The sequence below is a fragment of the Watersipora subatra genome, chromosome 7, assembly GCF_963576615.1.
Source record: "Watersipora subatra chromosome 7, tzWatSuba1.1, whole genome shotgun sequence".
Lineage (NCBI taxonomy): Eukaryota > Metazoa > Bryozoa > Gymnolaemata > Cheilostomatida > Watersiporidae > Watersipora > Watersipora subatra.
Genome location: NC_088714.1, coordinates 64,521,228 through 64,542,495, shown reverse-complemented (window position 1 = coordinate 64,542,495; position 21,268 = coordinate 64,521,228). Strand labels below are relative to the sequence as shown.

The window sequence follows — 21,268 nt, the reverse complement described above, 5'->3', positions numbered from 1 at the left end:
CCTAATTATTAGTTTAAAATTGATAATACAAATAGCTTAATGCTACTAAACGACTCGATATACGTAAACGAAAATGATCAAAATCCTAAATAGCTGTCGCTGTAGATCAATATCTAAAACCTTTAAGCACTTTGAGAAGTATATGCTATTAGCTATTCTCTAAAACTACCGTAACTGTGTACGCTCAAGGTTTCTTCTGCGCAGCAAATATCTTCCTGTTCAGAATTTGAGTTACGTATGATTTTATCAGACTTCATGGAAATAGCAATTATTTAAAGAACAGCAACACCCGAAAGTGATGCTCTCAACATTACATGAAAATACCGAGCGTCTATTTGAACGATATAGATCCGCAGGTATGTTATGCCTTGATCAGACGTTGCGCACTACTTTAGCCGAAGGACATTATCAAACTGATCATCACAGTGTGAATATATGAACAACTCTGATGTAGGTAAATAGAGTGTCAAACATAAGTGTTTACTAGTTTATCATGTAGTCAAGTCAAATCAATTAATCACATTCACCCCAAAATGGGGCATTAGAGTGATATCTTTATTAAGTAACATGAGTAGATTACTCTTAGTTTGGATTTTTTTATTGTGATTTTCAAATTTGGTTGGGCCAATGTTGTTATTAAGGCTGAGGGTAGGGATTAGGTGGAGGCAAGAACTTTCAATAAATATTGAAAGTTCCTAGTGGGAATGTGTGAAAAAGCTATGAATAATAGTATGTTTATTACAGCTAGCATTGTTATACTTGGCAGCAGTTCATGTTGAAGTGATGAAAATAGAAACATGGTAAAGACACAATAGAAGATGTTGGTTCTCAATTTCATTTGCGATAACACTTCAACAGCAACATATTCAGTAGATCATTGCAATCAAAACCAATATGCTCATTTTTTAGGTTATCGACGAACTTTCAGGAGTAAAAAAGCGAAGACGATTTGTCACTGAAAAAGACATTAGACGAGGAAAAGTTACAATAACTGCCTGGAATCGTCTTCCCGCTATACCAGGTCCATCTCCAGAGTGGTTTAAGTCTACAACTCAATGGAATACTTCTGCAGATATTGGTAAGTTAGCCCAGAGCGAGCTTGTAGTTCTTAAATCACAACAAATAAGAATTTATTCTTATTAGCTTCATCTTTCATGTCTGAAATTTAAAATAGCAACCCTCTCTGCTACAGTTACAAGATTGCGCGCTGTTTCATATTGAAGAATGGTATTTATCTAAATCTACAGAGACTGTATCTGTGAATGTGGTGGTTAGCCTGAAACCAAAAGAGAGATTTATTATCTCTGCTACAGATTAGCCGTGACTGTCTTTTACAGCGCATTGGTCCTTACAATCTTCCAGATACATAAATTGATAATAATAAAGTTGCATACATCTTATCTACACAAATGGTGACAGATAGGATTCCTACCTTCTTGAAACATGAACAGTCATTTTAAGTTTAACATTTCAGTGAGCTAAATTTGAATTTTATACTGGGTATCGACACCAGCAAAAACTTTTTCACTTTTTTCCTATAATAAAAGCTGCTTTCATCTTTCCAAAGTCTCAGTTGGAGGGATAACTAAAACTCATGACATTCAGCATCGTACCGACACTCTGGCAGCTCAGCTAATCAATTACCCATTAGCAATGCAGAATAATTGTACACATAGTTATTACACCTGATCATCTCTCACAGCACACGACTGGGAAGCTACTAGTCAATTATAATAAGTAGCTATTAAAATCACTAATACTTTTATTTAGCAGTAATTATTTATTTATGGTATTCATAACCGTTAAGCAAACAAATAATGCAGCAGATTCGAGCAACTTCAATTTCCAAATTTGAGTTTGCTAGTAAACTTCGAACTAGAGAGCATAGGCTAAGCCTGAGTCAGGTTTTCTGACATTGTCAATAGTCTGATTCATTCCAAATATTAATTTATAGGCAATTGATGTTATGATAGACAACTGAATTGATGTTATGATAGACAACTGAATTAATGATAAAATAGTAAAAGTGATTATTAAACTTGACATACATATTAGCAATTAAAATAAGAAAAGCCTAAAATAATGATATTTATCCACATTGTTATGTAATCAGCAGTTACTAGGCAGCAATATGTAAGGGGGTTTGTACAAGCTACATGTATGCTAATCCTTCTTACAAACTAACATAGTAACTCTAAATAATATTAACAAAGTACTTTTGTATTACAAGAACTAACAAATTCGCTTTAAATGTCGCATACTAAACACTATGGTCATATGAAATAATATCATTAATGTACTTCGGCATCAGTATTTTCCTGATATGCCACCTGCAGTTGCTGTCAAACTCTGGTAGCAATCTTTATTCATACACTATTTAAGTTTTAGCTCCTACTTCTCAACGAAGACATGGTAAATTGTACTTTGAGCTCTAAATCTCATTAGTTAGTGGGAGTGATGTGACTGTAAATGGTTTCCGTCGAGAGAATTTTTGAAATCCTTGTAATTGTAGGCAAAGGAGTGAAGAGATCAAAGGACTTAATCAGTTTAGACTTTAAAATGAGCCAACTTGGGCAGCCATTGAGGAAGCGGAATATATTTCACACCTTCAAGTGGCCAACAGGCTCTGTAGACTGAGCTCATATCCACAAACATTCTTGAGATTTTTGGAGTTATTTATTTCGCAAGCCTTTGCTCCCTAAGTGTGGCTATCGAGTTGTACAAATTGGTAAATTAATAAATTTGTTTTCGAAGTCCTGAGTATATATAGCGTGTATATAGCATATATAGCAAGCCTTAGGTCATGCATTACTTCATATCCTGAGTATATATAGCGTGTATATAGCGTATATAGCAAGCCTTAAGTCATGCATTACTGCATATCCTGAGTATATATAGCGTGTATATAGCGTATATAGCAAGCCTTAGGTCATGCATTACTGCAGTCGCTGTTTGCATTCCTGAGTGAGCGAGAGTCTTAGAGCAGATCATGTGCCAGAAGCAACCTTTTACAGTGAGCACCTTAAGAAAAATAAGCTGAGCTGAAAGCAAGGATGGCTACTAAAAATATTTTCCAACTACACAACAAAATGAGCGTTTGACACAATTCCTAAAATTAAGACAAGATATGCGATGGTAGATGAGATGGTCAACTCTTAATAAATCCAACTTTCACTGTCTGTCTGCGTAAACAAATACTTCTGTGCTTCCAGTTTTTTTGGCCGATGTCATCCAAACTTGGCATGAATATGCTCTGAGCCTTCCGCCAGGTCACTAAAAATATTTGGCTTCAATGTTCTATCTGGTTACTGAGAAGCAGCTAAAACCCTGCTGACCAACCTACTGACAATCTGATTAAAACTGGAAGAAATCGCCGGCAATGCCAAGCGTGCTGCCAGTTTCTGGTAATCTCTAGTAACTATGAGTCTACCAATCTTTCGGTTGGTACACTCAAAATAGCGCTAATAATGTTTTGTATGAGTCACTGTGACGAGCCTCTTGAATTGTTACCCAAGATGGATTCACTTCAAACCTGTTTCAATTCACCACAACTGAACATACTGCATCAACGTAAATTCTGTAATTAGAACTTTATTGATAGCTTTTAAAGAAGCTAAACATAGCTAAACAGTGACTATATTGTCACAAATTGTAATAGACAGAGATCTGGATAGTACAATGAACTGGATAACATAAGCATCCAGACAACATAAAGATCTAGATAACTTACAAATCAGGATAACACAACTACAAATCCAAGGAGAACCTATTTTGTTATTTCTGAGGTAGTACGCTATTAGATCAAGGAGAAAAAGACAAGGCAGACATAATATAACTTAGGATTTGTGTTCTCATAACAGTTTACTCGTCTACCCAAATCTCTGCCAACAAGTGTCATACTGCTTTCTCCCATTTTCCTTGCCAGCAAATACAAACATAATTCGACCTTCTGTATGCGCTATGCAACCCAAAAGGTACTACGGGCGACACCAAATAGCTAGAATACCCTCTCGGCTTCTTAATGGATTGTCATCAAATCCTGCTCCATCTTAAGCTGTTCCTACGACAAAGAAAACAGAGGTCATAAGGCTTACTCGATAGTACAACTGTTGACATTAGTGACAGCATCAGCAGGTGTGAAGTTGACTGGACTGAGGATTGTGTGTGAAAAGCAAGCTAACCACCAGATGCAGAAATGTACACAGCATATGCATTATTAACTGCAATGTGTCTTGAGTGGTATATACATACACGTACTATATATTATATGCATATTTATTAATGCAGATAATAACGCGATAACATCTATGTATATTAATAGGCAGAAGGTCTTATATTAACATAACATTTGTCTTGGGTATAAACAATTTCAATAGGAGTAGACAACTTCAATAAGAGCAGAAGAATCGAAACCAATCTGTGCAATTTTAACTTTCGATGCACAGCTGAGACGTGAGAATCATTTGGTAGCAAAAAATTGATATAGCATTAACCTCCAGGTCAAACCCCAAATTATTCGGGAAGATGCTATCCCCTGGGCTGTATCATAAACTTTTTGGGAGCAACTTGTCAAGTGATTTGTTTAAAAATCGTTTGCTATATCATAATTATGTTGCAATATTACAAAATTACACATTCTATGCTTTTAAATAAGTACGAGTTTGCTGTATGTTGGAGCTCATAAAACGGACCAGTAAAACTTTATATCTCAAGTTGGTGTAAGAAAAATCCGCAAAATCAGCAACACTGATCGGTTTTTTTAAAAGTATCATTATAATTTCAACATTATATTCCAATGCTATAGCTTTATTACTTTACCACTAGCTATAGATAAGTCTCAAGAGCAGATGTGATTATAACATTTACCTACTGTTAAGTATTAGACTTTGAATAAAGGGTGCGCGAGACTTCGAGTAATAATGATAGTTGCTACTATCTGATTGAGTTTGACTGCTGTGATAGTTTTTTGCGAGTTGAGTAAATTTGGATGTAGTATGATTTGATTTTCAAGCAGCCTCACTACTTGTCGCTAACATTGTGCATAATGTCAATAATAATTACTCAACAACAGCTGAATACAATGAGGAGATGATCAACCACGTTTTACATAATCACAATTATCTCAGCTTGGGGTATGTGAATGATTTTTTACTTCTTATCCTAACAAATGTGCCTAAAACCTAAATTTATAGCTCGCCAAGTTGGCTTTGTTTTTCATGCTTTTAGTAGGTAGTACTTTTTTTAATCATTTAGTGATTTGATGCAATTTGTTTCTGTTTTGCTTGTAAAAAGTTTCTTTACTTGTACATAGCTACATTATTTTAATATAGAAATGTAGCTCGCGACGCCTTCTTGAATAAAAAACAGAATTAAGACAAAAATTAATCGAAAAGAGATAAAAGCGATTTAGTAACACCGAGTCTATCACTTGTGAGCAGCCAATTGATTAACTAAGCTGCATGCGCGCAATAGAGTTATTTAATTGAACCTGGAAGGATTATACTTGAGAGCTAAAAAATTAATAAGTACAGACAACTCCAATAAATACAGGCAACTCCATACAGATGACCTCGAGTAGCCAACTTTAATGAGTAAACATGCATAAAACTGCTAAGATGAACAAACCTCTGAATTCTGTTGATAAAGCTGCAGCTGCTGTTGGTCATCATCATCATCAAGATCTCTCATCTTCCTCTTGAACCTGGAGACACAGTAGTTTCTAAGGTCTCTATATTGTATAGTCTGCAGCGATAACTGCTAGTCGCTAAAAACTTCTGAGTAGGTAACTTACACAAACACAGTCAATCACAGACATGCGAAGATAAACTGTTTCAACAAATTTTTTTATGTCAAAACCGGTATATGTTGGTACAAAATATTTCTGTAAAAATGCGTCGCATTTCATTTATTTTGTTCTCCAACTAAAATAAACTCTGGCAATAAATATAACCTTAAAACAAAAGCATCACAAAAAACGTCGAAAAATCTGATGTAAAAAATCCAAATGAGTTTGAAAGCCGTGATAGTAATAATGATTAAAAAGAAGGTTGGAGGTTTATTGTCACATCGCCCTTACGGCATAGACAGTCGCATGAAGGTGAAGCTTTGACGAGACGGCTTGTGTGAAGCAAAGATGGTAGTAGGGATGGTAGTAGAACTAGTCTAAATTAGACTAAGTGAACTTTGAATTAGTTTAGCTTAATTATATTTTGTATTTGCTAATTTTCACAGTTCAACTTGAATTATTTCTTTCAGTCCCTCCATTTCTCTACAGCACTTAAATTTCTTATTTGAACTCTAAACAAAGCGTTACCTTCTTCCATTTTCATTCCTACTACTACTACTACTAACACTGGCTTCTACAGTAAACTGTAGAAGCCAACTATGTCAAGGAGAACTACATACATCTATCTGATTTATAAACTACAATGTTTCGACAAATTTCAACCTTAATATAATGGAAATTATTGAGCCAAATATTTGTTGAAATTTTACATACATTAAAGATTTGCACACTGAAAACTATTACTAATCTACATATATACATGTATTTCTCAAAGTATGTCGGTGTGTATGTCGTAGGTCTGTCTGCATTCCGGCTATATCTATTATTAGAATAACTGCAGCTGGACAACAACGCTGACGCAATGTCATGGAGTACCGCCATTAGAAGCCTAGCAGCTTACTGCAATTTTCCATTGGCAATGTGCCAAGCTAATAGCTTGAAAGTTACAGTTATTTGACAAAGTTTTAAATCCTTTACAGTTGTTTTCATTTTTCTCTTGACTTATTTCAACTACACAAAACACTTTTCTCATGATATGTAGTTTGAAAGTTGGAATGGTAAATGTTGTTATATGTTAAATACAAATCAATTTTCTGTCCAGACTTTTTTATCACCCGGGCAATGCCAGGTAGCACAGCTAGTTTATAAAGACAACTCTGATATAGTCTGAGATCAGTCGATGGCAAACGGGTTAATTTGGGCAAGATTGGTGGGCTTTTCAAAATAGCTATACTTTATCAAATACTTCAGGAATTATGCAACACTCGACTACCTATAAATCGTCTGTAACAATCCTTTGTTTTTTCGTGACTTCATTTTATCGTTATCGGCCATCTTTATAGACAATTTTATTGTTAAAAACACGAAGCTTTTGCAATGAATTTTTGAAAACGATGCTTTTGCTTGCAATTTTTCTATTACAGTATCAAAAAAACACCAAAAGGTACTATTAAATAAAAAAATAACGATCGTTTTCTACAAATATGGTGTCTTTTTTGTGAACAAGCACATGTGCAAAGGGCTTGATGACGTAAAAAAAACGATAGATTGAATATTAACGCAACTAATTGCCTGCTAAGACTGCACAAGATCAACTAATGGTTACCAAAGTGACAGGCGCGCGTGATGTACTATTCAATTATACTTGACTCACAATTCATGGTTTGGATTCAACTCTTGGTTTCTGCACTTGTCTAGCTTGGTATCTATCCTCTTCACTTGATCTTTATTTGGCTTGGATGTGAGGCTAACGAGTTGACCAATACCTAGGTAAAGCAAATTAGATCACTGTGAAGACAACTCCTAACTCCGTTCTTTAAATTATCTTACAATACAATCACTTTGCAAGAAATCTGCTATTCATAACAGCTAAAGGACACGTGAATTCAGAAACGCAGAAGGCAGAAATTTGGACGATTCTAGCTTCGACGCTACATAGCAAGAAAAATAATAACCTGTGTTTGTCATTAATGCCCTCTGCTGCTTGTGTATAAGTATGCCAAACGATTCAAATTTTTTCTAAGAGAAAATAGCTCCAGAATAAAATAAAATTTTTTCTCCTGTAAGAATTTGTTCTCCAGTATCATTGCTCCTTCAACACCTGAGCACTGCCTATATACACTTAGACTATTTATTGAGTCAGCCAGCCCTCTACTATGGTGTACATATATATATCCCTCCAAATACAGTAAGTTGGAAAACTTACTGTATTTCCAACTTTCTTTTCTTACCAACTTTTCAACTTTTTTGGTACCAGTTCTGGAGAAAGAACCCTGAGCCAAAGAGTTTGCCATTACATAAAAAAGGCAAAAGTTTGTAGCTGTGTTTGTACCTAGACACCTTCTCCTGATAACTTATTCATGGGTAGAGAAGCAGAGGCTAAGCTAGTATATCCCTTCCTCCTGATAACTTATTCATGGGTAGAGAAGCAGAGGCTAGGCTAGTATATCCCTTCCTCCTGATAACTTATTCATGGGTAGAGAAGCAAAGGCTAAGCTAGTATATCCCACAATCTCTACTATAATACAAGCCGTGTCTGTCTGTTCGTCTGTTTGAAGCCACGCTAAGATAATTAGGAAACCAATGCCTCACATAGGAACTGAACTCAGATATCCGGTTTTGCGGATAAGCGAGCTACCACCTGCTACACTGAACCACCTTGCAACATCTCATAATAACTATGCGTCTACTTATTATACATGATGATCGCTCACGGTGTGCAGGACTGCTGAGCGTACTAGTATACATAATAATGGAGAATCAGATATTGTGAGTATGAACTAGTTTGACTATTTATTGAGTCAGCCAGCCCTCTACTATGGTATATCAACACTATATATACATGTATGTACATATATATTAACATATATATGTTAATATATATGAATGTATATATATACATAGAATATAACATATATATGTACATAGAATTACTAGGTAAATCAAAATCTCTTTTACTGTAGCAACATTGTAAAGTTTATGTGTTCGCCGAGGCTACAACTTGCATCAGCAAGGACCATTTCCACAGTCATGAGACAATTACGTATGGAAAAGAATTGCTTCCTATTTTCAAGAAAACCTCTCTGAACTGAGTCAGCAGGCCAATCAGTTCATAGAGTTAACACTCACTTTCAGTAATAGCAAATAAGAATTTCTCCAAACAGGTGAACCAAACCAGAGAGGAGCTAGTCTGTAAAAGCACCTGTTGAGTGATGTCAAACCAACGCTAGTATGACTGAAGCATACCTTTGACAACCTTTAATGTCTGTTCTATCATCCTCTGCTCGGTTCCCCTCATCAGATGTTCTGTTAGAAAACTAACAACCAAACAAATAGTACAGCATTCTGCGTAAGATTTCATGCAATATCTCAAGCCATTTCCCTGACAATAATTGATATCATTTTCTAACATACTCTACAGGTCTCAATATAATAAGAATGTAGCTATACTATTCCCAGAATATAACCGTCAACACCTCATACAGTGTGTCATATATCATGGCCACTCTCCTTCCGACTGGGATCACTGTAAGTAGTGCTTACTCAGTAAAACAACCTTGACCGTTATACAACGTTGCGTTGCTAAAAATAAACAGGTTTAGACATTTCATAAATATGAAATTAAAATAAAAAAACTGCCTTGCTAAACTTACTTTTTTCTACAGAACTCATACAAATGAATAGAGCTTCATGGTAAGTCAAACATTTTTGATAAAGCCCATCGCCATGGAAACATTCTACATCAGTTCACACGTTTGATACATATCAAGGTGCATTATCAATAGTTTTACCATTGACTGGTGGTTTGATGTGTCGACTGAAGCTGTGGTAAGTAGGCCTACACGATGAATTGTTGCTGGGAATTCAATATTCAATAGCTGCTAAAATACTGCTACTTCCTTTAATGTAACAAAATTGAAAAATGTCACGAATTGAAGAGACAATAAATTAACTTTCCAAACATCCTAAACAGCCAGCTGGTTATTATGGATTTATAGAGCCCAGATTTGACTGTACCATCTGGACAGGCAAAAAAAACTACATTCAAACCTCTACTTATGATGGCCACTACAGTCAAATCTCACTCGCAATCAATTTAACTCAACAATTTTTTTGACATGTAACAACTGAGCAAACATTCGACTCGAAAGGGAAAGTAGTTGTTATCATATAACATCAAAGTACCTCAAAACACTGCGGTTTTGTAAATCAAAACAGATGTATGCAATTCTCCATCACAGTGTTGTTCTATGGTGTTCGAATAATATTAAACCTTAGTTCCATGTAGAGTTTCAAAATAATGAATTACAAAAAGGTCCATGCAAGGGTAGTAGTGGTGAAAAAACATGAAGGCAATTATTTCAGAATCAGGAAATAAATATAGAAACATGAACAAACATCATCGAATCAAATTCTCAAAAAATCTGCAGGCTGTTTAACAGTGATCGAAAGTGAAAGTGATACAAACAAAACCCTGAATAAGTTAGAGTCGAAAAGTTTGACTTAATAACTAAAAATAAAATTTAACAAAAATGGTGTGTAAAGATATGAGTAGCAATATAATCAAGATACGCTGATTTAAAGTTCTCGTAGTGTAAGTTAGAGTTGCCTCTACCTACACACTATCGATCTCCTGTATCACTAAGGCTACACCGTCATCCGCTTGTCTTTAGCGTGAAAACAAAGTGGCAATCAAAAGTATTTTTAATTGATTATTAATTTTATTAGTCAAGTTTCTTACATATCATTGAATTTTACATTTAGCTTTCCCATAGTTTCATATAGCGCATTTGTTTTAATTTTTTTATGTAGTTACCTGAGGACAAAGCATAAATCTTTTAGGCTGTGGAAAATAATTAAATGAAATACAATGTATCTTTAGAAGAATATATGCTCCAACATCTGTCAGTCCAACATGCAAAGAAATCTATTAACAGAATAACTTATCATGAGAGTACAACAACATTAGAGGTACAGCCCATGGCTATATGAGCATCTATTAGCATTGCCTAGCTTCCAATAAAACAGGGACTGAAATACCACTTTACAGGTTGAATGAAGTCTGGTCAGAAAGAGGTCCAGACAAGAGTTTTTGAAAGAGTTTGAGGTGAGAGTGATGAACCACAAGTCTGTTTGTTATAACAAGATTATCAAAAGAAAACATGGTTATCTTCAAGTGGCTTAGTGAAGCAACCTGCCCTCATGCCTTTAAAAATAAATGATGCCACTTCTAGGATCTATATATAGGTTGCACAAGTTATTTTGAATAGACCACAGCTCTGAGTTTAATTACATCTTCATAACAAACTCTACAATGAAGGGCTTTGTTACTACGCCCCACATGGTTATAGTGTGGGGCTCAAAAATGGTTGACAAATATACTTTATATTACGTGCCAAAGCTGTACAAGATAGGATATATAAGTACAGAATGTGATAAAACACACACAGCTTTCCTATTGATACTGCTGCTATAAGGCAAACATGGGGCACACCTAACTAGAATATCTCTGGTCCACGCCACCAATTGGTAAATCTTTCATCATGCACCAATGCAGATAACAAACCTTAAGTATGTGTATTACAAAGAGATAACCAGCCGGTATATATATATATATATATATACCGGCTGGTTATATATATATATATATATATATATATATAACCAGCATATATATATATATATAACCAGCATATATATATATATATATATATATATATATATATATATATATATATATATATATATATGCTCCCTCACTTCGGTTTGGTTGAGCGCTCTGTGAGAGGTGCGGCACTACTAGCCTTTGTGCAAAGCTCATCACTTTTGTGATTTGAGCACTCTGGTGCCAGCACATTGACTTTCTTAAAGTCTGTGAAGCAACTTTGTTGTTTCATGGCAGGAAGTCAACTCTCATTGGTAATGGGATTTGTGTCCCTTGCCTAAGCTCTGAGCTGCACTGATGAGGCTTCAATAGCCGAAACAGTACTGTCTGTAGCATGAGTATATATATATATATATATATATATATATATATATATACCCATATTTCCGAGTTAGGAGTTGAATAAATATATACCAGTTAGGAGGTTTCGGAATATCAGGGATTAGGAGTTAACGCAAATATATATGGGTAAGCCTCCTATATGGTCTAATTTATCTACATTGTAGATATATATATATTTATTCACCTCCTAATTATTATATATTTTTATGGAAATTTTAGGAGAATATGGTATCATACAATATATATTCATCGCCTTATCATACTTTGTAAATATGCATTCTAGAAAAACTGTCAAAACTTGGAGAATGTCTAGATGGTTGTTGTAAATTACATATCAATTTGAAGGTAAAATAATTCATACCTCAATGAGTAAGCAAAAATAATGATTACCAGTTAGCAGATTGCTCCAACTTACACATAAATTAGAATGTTACCATTGTAACTTATGTAATAGTCACAATGGAAACATTACATAGCATGGCACAGCTTACCTACCCTTTAGTAAGATGCCATAATCTATATCATTTAGGAGTTTGCTATAACTTGTTTGTTTGAGAGGCTGCTCTGATTTACATATAATGAAGTATGTTGCTATAACTTATAGATCACTTGAGAAAATGCTATAATTTGAATTTCACATAGTTGGTAGCAATTATCTATATATCAGTGAGAAGGCTGCTATAAGTTATATATTATTTAGGAGGCTGCTGCTATTTATAAATTGTTTTGGAGGTTGCTATAACTTACAAATCATTGCAGAGGCTGCTATGAGTTACATATAGTTTAGGATGTTGCTATCACTTATAGATCACCTAAGACCTTGCTATAATTTGAATTTTCCATAGTTGATAGCTATTATTTATATATCAGTTAGGAGGCTGCTATCGATTATATATTAATTAGGAGGCTGCTGATATTTATATATCATTTAGGAGGTTGCTATAACTTACATATCACTGCAGAGGCGGCTATGAGTTACATATAATTTAGGATGTTACTATCACTTATAGATCACGTACGACCTTGCTATAATTTGAATTTTCCATAGTTGATAGCTATTATTTATATATCAGTTAGGAGGCTGCTATGGATTATATATTAATTAGGAGGCTGCTGATATTTATATATCATTTAGGAGATTGCTATAACTTACATATCATTGCAGAGGCTGCTATGAGTTAGATATAATTTAGGATGATGCTGTCACTCATAGATCACCTAAGACCTTGCTATAATTTGAATTTTCCATAGTGCATAGCTATTATTTATATATCAGTTAGGAGGCTGCTATGGATTATATATTAATTAGGAGGCTGCTGATATTTATATATCATTTAGGAGGTTGCTATAACTTACATATCATTGCAGAGGCTGCTATGAGTTAGATATAATTTAGGATGATGCTGTCACTCATAGATCACCTAAGACCTTGCTATAATTTGAATTTTCCATAGTTGATAGCTATTATTTATATATCAGTTAGGAGGCTGCTATGGATTATATATTAATTAGGAGGCTGCTGATATTTATATATCATTTAGGAGGTTGCTATTACTTACATATCATTGCAGAGGCTGCTATGAGTTACATATAATTTAGGATGATGCTATCACTTATAGATCACCTAAGACCTTGCTATAATTTGAATTTTCCATAGTTGATAGCTATTATTTATATATCAGTTAGGAGGCTGCTATGAATTATATATTAATTAGGAGACTGCTGCTTTTTTTACATCATTTAGGAGGTTGCTATATCTTACATATCATTGCACAGGTTGCTATGAGTTACATAGAATTTAGGATGTTGCTATGACTTATAGATCACATAGGAGTTTACTATAATTTGAATTTCATATAGTTGGTAGCTACTATTTATATATCAGTTAGGAGGCTGCTATGAATTATATATTAATTAGGAAGCTGCTGCTATTCATATATCAATTAGGAGGTTGCTATAACTTACATATCATTGCAGAGGCTGCTATGGGTTACATATAATTTAGGATGTTGCAATCACTTATAGATCACCTAAGACCTTGCTATAATTTGAATTTTCCATAGTTGATAGCTATTATCTATATATCAGTCAGAAGGCTGCTATGAATTATATATTAATTAGCAGGCTGCTGATATTTATATATCATTTAGGAGGTTGCTATAACTTACATATCATTGCAGAGGCTGCTATAAGTTACATATAATTTAGGATGTTGCTATCACTTATAGATCACCTAAGACCTTGCTATAATTTGAATTTCCCATAGTTGATAGCTAGTATTTATATATCATTTAGTAGGCTGCAATGAATTATATATAAATTAGGAGGCTGCTGCTATTTTTACATCATTTAGGAGGTTGCTATAACTTACATATCATTGCAGAGGTTGCTATGAGTTACATAGAATTTAGGATGCTGCTATGACTTATAGATCACGTAAGAGTTTACTATAATTTGAATTTCATATAGTTGGTAGCTACTATTTATAGATCAGTTAGGAGGCTGCAATGAATTATATATTAATTAGGAGGCTGCTGCTATTTATATATCATTTAAGAGGTTTCTATAACTTACATATCATTGCAGAGGCTGCTATGGGTTACATATAATTTAGGATGCTGCTATCACTTATAGATCGCCTGAGAGTTTGCTATAATTTGAATTTCATCTAGTTGGTAGCTACAGTACTATTTATATATCAGTTAGGAAACTGCTATGAATAATATATTAACTAGGTGGCTGCTGCTATTTATATATCATTTAGGAGGTTGCTATAACTTACATATCATTGCAGTGGTTGCTATGGGTTACATAGAATTTAGGATGTTGCTATGACTTATAGATCACAAAAGAGTTTACTATAATTTGAATTTCATATAGTTGGTAGCTACTATTCTGCCCTGATCTGGCAAAACCCAATAATTGACATTTTTTTCAAAATTGACTTTTCTCTTGATTTGACCTGTTTTCTGGTTGAAAATTCATGTCACAAAATTTGGTATGTCAAATCCTACCAGAAGTGTGATTTTCTGGCATGGCATAACCCAATAACTCAATATCACCAATGGTATTCATCTGGCAAAACCCAACAATTGGGCTTGTTTGGTTATGATTGGATGACAGCATGCTGCCCATTGCAATTGTTGTGTTCTATCACAGTATAAAGCAAAATTCTAGCTTCAAACAGGGATTTCAAACATGTAGTTTATTTTGCCGATAACTGTTCAGCACAGAATAATAATTGGTTTCTGCTGACAGCACTTGTTGATATAGTGAACTCGTCAGATATCAGTGCAGAGACAGTGACATTAAAATTCCTAGAAGCAGGACATACGTTTATGTCTGCTGACAGCATTCACGCGGATGTGGAGAAACGCATGACAAAGATGGGGCAGATACTAGATTTTGAGGATTTCAAATCGTGCATCGCTGCCAAAAGGGTAAACGTGACTCTGATGGGCTATCAGGACGTCGTATCGGTCAAAAACCTTAAATCAACCACCAAAGTGCAGAAAGCTGGAATTGCGCTAGCAGATATTTGAGTTCTCCCATTCCGCCGCGGTAGCAGAGCAATCTTTTACAAACTTTATCATAGTGATAGTGAGTTCACCGAACTTGACTTTCTTTTGAAAAAAGCTACACTGCCTTTCGACAGACCCAGCCGCAAGGCAGACCGCAGAATCCCTGCCTCCAAAAAGGACAGCATCATCAAAAACCTGCTGCCAATGATGCCAAAAAGTCGCCGCCAATTCTGGCTGAACATCAGAATTGATGATGAGGCAGTGTGCCTGGCTTGCAACCAGGAGACAGACCTTGAGTAATGAGTTCAATTTGTGCTTTGGTTTTGAGTAATTCACTTTTTATTTTAATAATATCCTGATATTCATCCGAATTTATTCAGTATTAATATCTTTGGCCGAAGGGTTGTTTGTGTTGTTTTTCACTTTCTTAATTTCAAAACGAAAGGTATCAACCAGTTTAATGTTCAACATATTTTATCATTTCCATTCATGCTAATAAAATATACACAATACCACAAATCCCATCAGGTTGATTCACTATATATCAAATTTTGACTAATAAGTCACATTTGATGGGATTAGCAAGTTTAATCCCTTCAATTAGCAAAATGGGGGAATCGATTCATTGAATTGTTTGGTTATGCCTGCCTTTCAGAATGCTAACCACAAACAAGATAGTCATGCAAAACAGAACAACTTCAATTGTTGGGTTTTGCCAGATCACTCTCACATGAAGCCAGTAGCATCAATGTTCTGTCAAAACCAAATAACTGACCCAAAATTCATTTTACTGAGCAAAACAACTGTGATTTTTCAGTGGAGGTGAACAATGATATGTTCAAATATTTGTAACAAATATGAAGTGCTAAGTGCAATATTTCCAGGTTGGCACCAATTTAAACTTCGAAAGGCTGTACTGAAAACTTTTTGTTTAGGCAATTATTGGGTTTTGCCAGATCAGGGCAGTATTTATATATCAGTTAGGAGGCTGCAATGAATTATATAGTAATTAGGAAGCTGCTGTTATTTATATATCATTTAGGAGGTTGCTATAACTTACATATCAATGCAGAGGTGCCATGGCTTACACATAATTTGGGATGTTGCTATCACTTATAGATCAACTAAGAGTCTGCTATAATCTGTACAATAAAACAACAATCTGTATAAAACAACAATAATTGTTGTTAGAACTTACATATTGTATAGTATGTTAAACTTTAACGTAGGAATCAATAAATTTGTATTTAAAACAACAACAGCCACCATGCTTGATACTAAAAGATTCAACTAGTCAAGTACCTTAAAATGGTCGTTGCTTAGTCACCAAACGGAGTAAATTTATTCAGACGTAAAGTTTAATGCGATATTACAAAAGCCTCAACAACAAGAAGACCCTGCTGCCAGTGTAATTTTGCAGCTTCTTGAGTAAGTTGTGGGCTCGGGCATAAGTCATCATTATAATTTTCAAACACCAATTTCTTTTAACAGTATACAGCTCTGGCATTTTCGGTAGTTTGCCTCAATCTTCCGATCATAGCTTTTTGAACTCTCAATTTTATTTTAGGCTGCATAACTTTCTGCTCACTAAAATAAACGAATAATGTAACTCAATATTTATAAATATGGTCTATGTTATAGTTTCTTATTCAGTCACATATCGCTGCTGCACTGCATACAAAAACTTAAAAAAATTAGTTGGTAACAATGCATGGACGCAACTCAGTTACTGTGATTGCTAAAATGAAACACGCACATCTTTGCTAGCTGTGCATATTATCTACAGTAATAATATGAATTACTTGCACAACATACTTAGTTACTCAATCTAACATACAATAACAGCAATGAATTTCTATTCATCTTAAGCCACTCTTAGAACGTTAAGTAAAAACATTTCCCCACTCGGGAATGGAGTGTCAGGTTGCAAAACCTGCGCAATACCACACCACCATAAATTGGGTAGATTCCAAACAAGCCCATTGTGCCTATGTAGAACCCAGGCAAAAACCTAATGTCACATAGAGAGCCAATAAAAATACAATAACATTCTATCTTGAGGGCATTTTCGCTTTTCAAAACTTCTTTCTTACTGCAATTTATTGTTAGCAATGATCAGTCGGGCTGGACCCAGCACAGTACCAAATTTTTTCTAACTTTAGATCTCTTGACTTTGGGTGGTTTTATTGATCAATAGTAATACTGAGTGCTATTGTTCACATTTTACCAGTAATAATAATGCCCTGAACTGTCAAGAAATTGATAAAACATTCTACTCAGACACATTCACTTAAATTTGGAAAATGACCCAAAAAGATATATTTCTCATTGTGTAGTGAATTTCTGATGGTTTTTAGTCAAGCACAGCGTTCTAAGTAATTTTTGGGCTTGTCGGTTTGACAGTAAGTTGTCAGTAGACTGGCTGCTGTGGCATATTTCCTTATATTTGGTTTTTCTTTAAAAGAATTATTATAATTTATCTTAGAGCTTGTTGCTTGAATAATACATCATAGTGTACAGTGCAGTACAACAGATAATATCTATTGTCGGTATTGTATTATCTATCATAGTCATTGTTTTATGCACATTTTCTGTACATAAAATAATAGCTAAGACTGCTTGATACAAAATAACTATACAAGTGCATTACTGCGGAGTTGGTCTCTTTTAGTCTTCAAAAAGAGCACATTTATTGACAAATACAACGCAATGATAATAAGAAGGTTCAACAACATAAAAAAAATCAGCTGGCATTTTTTCTCGCAGCCTTCTTTAGCAAGTTGTTAGCTCGAGCCCGAATCACTATAACACTTCTGTTAGGCAGCGTTGAGTGTATAGCATCCAACACTGATCTTGTTGGCAGTTTGCCTGATTTTTCAGTCCAGCGCTTGTCAAATTCTGCTATTTCCTCTGCACTTTACCTTTTTCTGCTGACTGAAATAGTAAATAATGTGATTTATCATTTATAAAAATCTGATAAGCTATGGCTTTGATGAATCACATATCATTGCTCAGCTCCATTCAAAAGTTAAATAAGCTGGTTTATGTGCGGCTAGTCAAAACAGAATTGACGGTTTCTCAGATACAAGTGAACAATAAGGACATTAATGCTCGTTAGTGTCATTTCTCATTTAGTAATACAATACTTAACCAATGTATTGTTATTCAAAACACACATATACTGTAGAAGGTACTTTGATGACCACTTCTATATACTACTTTAGTAGCTAATTATGAAACTAAATGGTGTGCCACTTGTGTGCATGCGATAGAGCAGTTTGGATTTCTATTTGCTTCAAACTATTAGAGAAATGATCAGGATTAACATTCATCGAGCAGTTTCAATGGCCAGTGTTCAGAACGATTGCTGCTAAGCTTAGTGTGACCTGACTGGGTAGCTATTTATTGAGTCATTAATTAGGCTAATACTTGACCTATGGGGTCAACCACTGTGGTTAAACACGCATTGTTTAGGTCTTCCTTGAAACCACTAATGCCTAGATTGCTCTAGATACCTAAATGCCTCAGACTAGGAGAGCTATGTTTTGTAACCTGACAGCAGCAGAACACAAAGACTAGTGTCAGCATTTATGTAGGCAACGAATTTGACTGAAATACTTGAAAAGTTAGACACCTTTATTTTTTCTACTGCATTTGAGCTACAGCAAAATAATCACGCTTGTTTCCCTAGTACATTGTGTTCGTTTAAAGCCACTTATCATAGCATCACCCACATTTAATCTGATGTCTGAAAATCACTCTTCGGTGTTGATAATCCATGTATGTCACTCTGCACTTATTTAAAATCAATGCATTTTTGATTAGATGCTACTGCACAAAGAGAAATATACCCTTGGGTTCTTTTTTTAAATTCATGCATTAGTGATTTGCAAATATATGAAAGCAGAGCCTTATTTAAAACTAAAATCTTTTTGCGTCGATATTTGCAAAGTTATGCTTGCTATTTTAACCTTGACCCAAAACTCCAATATTATAACATTCTGAAATACAGCTAAATTGACATAAGGTAGAATCTTAATTTGAAGGCCATGTTCATTTGAGTGCTACTCTAGAAGTGTTGAAAACTAGAGTGTCACCCTTTAATTGACAACCACTTCCAGCTGACTGCGACTTCAACATTCTTCGATCTTTGGATCCGATTTTGGACAGGATGGATAGAAAAATGTTGACAAATTTTTACTAACAATGACTCAGTTACAACAATAGCAATTAATACTTTTGTCAATGCATATTGAAGCGAGTTTTCTAACTTCTAAGCTTTACAGTGTTTTCGTTAAAGCTTTGAAAGCAGCACCGTGGAAATAATTAATAACTCTATCAGGCTGATAATAATTTTATTGTTTAAGCGGCCTTGATAGTTCGGCATATATGAAAAAACGGTTTAGCAAATATGATGAAGTCTGTACTACTATTTGAGGCTAAAATTTCTTGCACATGCTACAACATTAGAATAAGCAGTTAACGATGGCATTTTGCAAGCTCAACGCCCAGTGTATATGTTAGCACTGGATCACAGCTTAGTTTGTGTGTTATATAGTTTTTATGTGTTTTTTTCAAAAGAAGTAACGTTCACTTGAACGGTGGCGTTCTATCTTTAACCGTCATCTATTATAGTACAGGTCTAGTAGAGGGGCTTTTAAATGAATGGGGATTCAATTAGAGATTACATAATATTTTATTAACCCTTTCACCGCTGCATGCGCATTTAGGCGAAATCAATGGACGACCGGCATATGTGCATGTTGCGAATTTCCTGACAATTGCCTAGTAACTTAATTTTATTATTCGTTGACAACATAACTAACAGTCTTTAAGACTTTTTATGGTATTGACAGTGTTGTCCAAAAGTTTCCCTGTAAAATTACCCTAAACTCATGAAGCAATTTTAAATTTTTGTTTAGGACTTTTCAACATAAAAAGAAACATTTGTTCTTTCTGATTTTCGAAATATTTAGTGCTATTATAGCTTTCGCAAGTACATCCAGAATTGAAACCAGATAATTACTTATGTTGATAACATTATTGATAATTGTTGATGACTGACGGATTAAGATTTTAGTGATTACACATATAATTAAAGTAGCAGCTCCAATAGTGACTCCAATGGTGGTCAAAGTAATAGTTTCGTAAGAGTAAGGAACATGGTAGAGCATTGTTTTTCGAGATTCGACGGGATCGTAGCTTCACATAGCATTAGCAATGCACAAAGTAGGAATGCATTAAGTTTTTTGAATAGTACTATTTTTTAACGTGTTGGAAAAATAAAATCTATAACAAAAAGGTTTTAAATAGAGTTGAAGCTAATAAAGATTGAACATATATTATGAAGCACAATCGACAATTTTTGCCACTATAATTGGAAGGGTTAAAAAATGCAGTGCCATGGCATTCAAACATAGATTTTATAGTAATATTATTTCTTATAAATTTTTTGAAATAAAACTTTTATTAATGTAGCACGCTCTTGTGGAAATTAACCGTTAATCAGCAACATACCCCCTTCAAGAAAGCGTACAGCTGTGCTTCGTACCATTTTCCATCTGGTGGATATAGTGCTTGGATGCGGTGACCAGGTTTCTACCAAAATAAGCAAAACAATTTTAATAACCCAAACAGATGTTATGCAGATTAAAAATTGATGCAAAAGATGCCTGATGTTTTTAGGTTTTTCAGCAAATCCGTGTCCCTACCTCCCATTACTAAAATTCTATGAAGCAGTAATATTTTATCTCTTGCGATATTCTTCTACAAAATTGAAACATAGATTTTAAAGCTTCAGCAATTTAAAGGATTTCATTTACTCCAGTCACTTACTTATGACTCAGCCTCTAGTTTAAATCCATATCAAATTACGACTAAAATGCATCAAATTGTTAATTACAATGAAAATAATACATTATCATAACTTTATACTGCCCTAAGCAAGCAAAACGC

The 21,268-nt window shown here is 34.5% G+C and overlaps 1 protein-coding gene across 3 annotated transcripts in view; it reads right to left on the bottom strand.

The window, feature by feature from the left end:
- Nucleotides 1–3,575: 3,575 nt before the first annotated feature.
- LOC137401094 (cyclin-H-like) overlaps nucleotides 3,576–21,268 on the bottom strand; it is an 82,516-nt gene continuing 64,823 nt past the window's right edge. For all 3 annotated transcript variants that reach the window (XM_068087451.1, XM_068087450.1, XM_068087452.1), the window contains exons 8-11: nucleotides 9,032–9,102; nucleotides 7,440–7,551; nucleotides 5,626–5,701; nucleotides 3,576–4,060 (exon numbers count right to left, since the gene is read on the bottom strand). In XM_068087451.1, coding sequence (XP_067943552.1) covers nucleotides 4,019–4,060; nucleotides 5,626–5,701; nucleotides 7,440–7,551; nucleotides 9,032–9,102 — 301 coding nt within the window. In that variant the 3' untranslated portion in view covers nucleotides 3,576–4,018. The remainder of the gene's footprint in view (nucleotides 4,061–5,625; nucleotides 5,702–7,439; nucleotides 7,552–9,031; nucleotides 9,103–21,268) is intronic.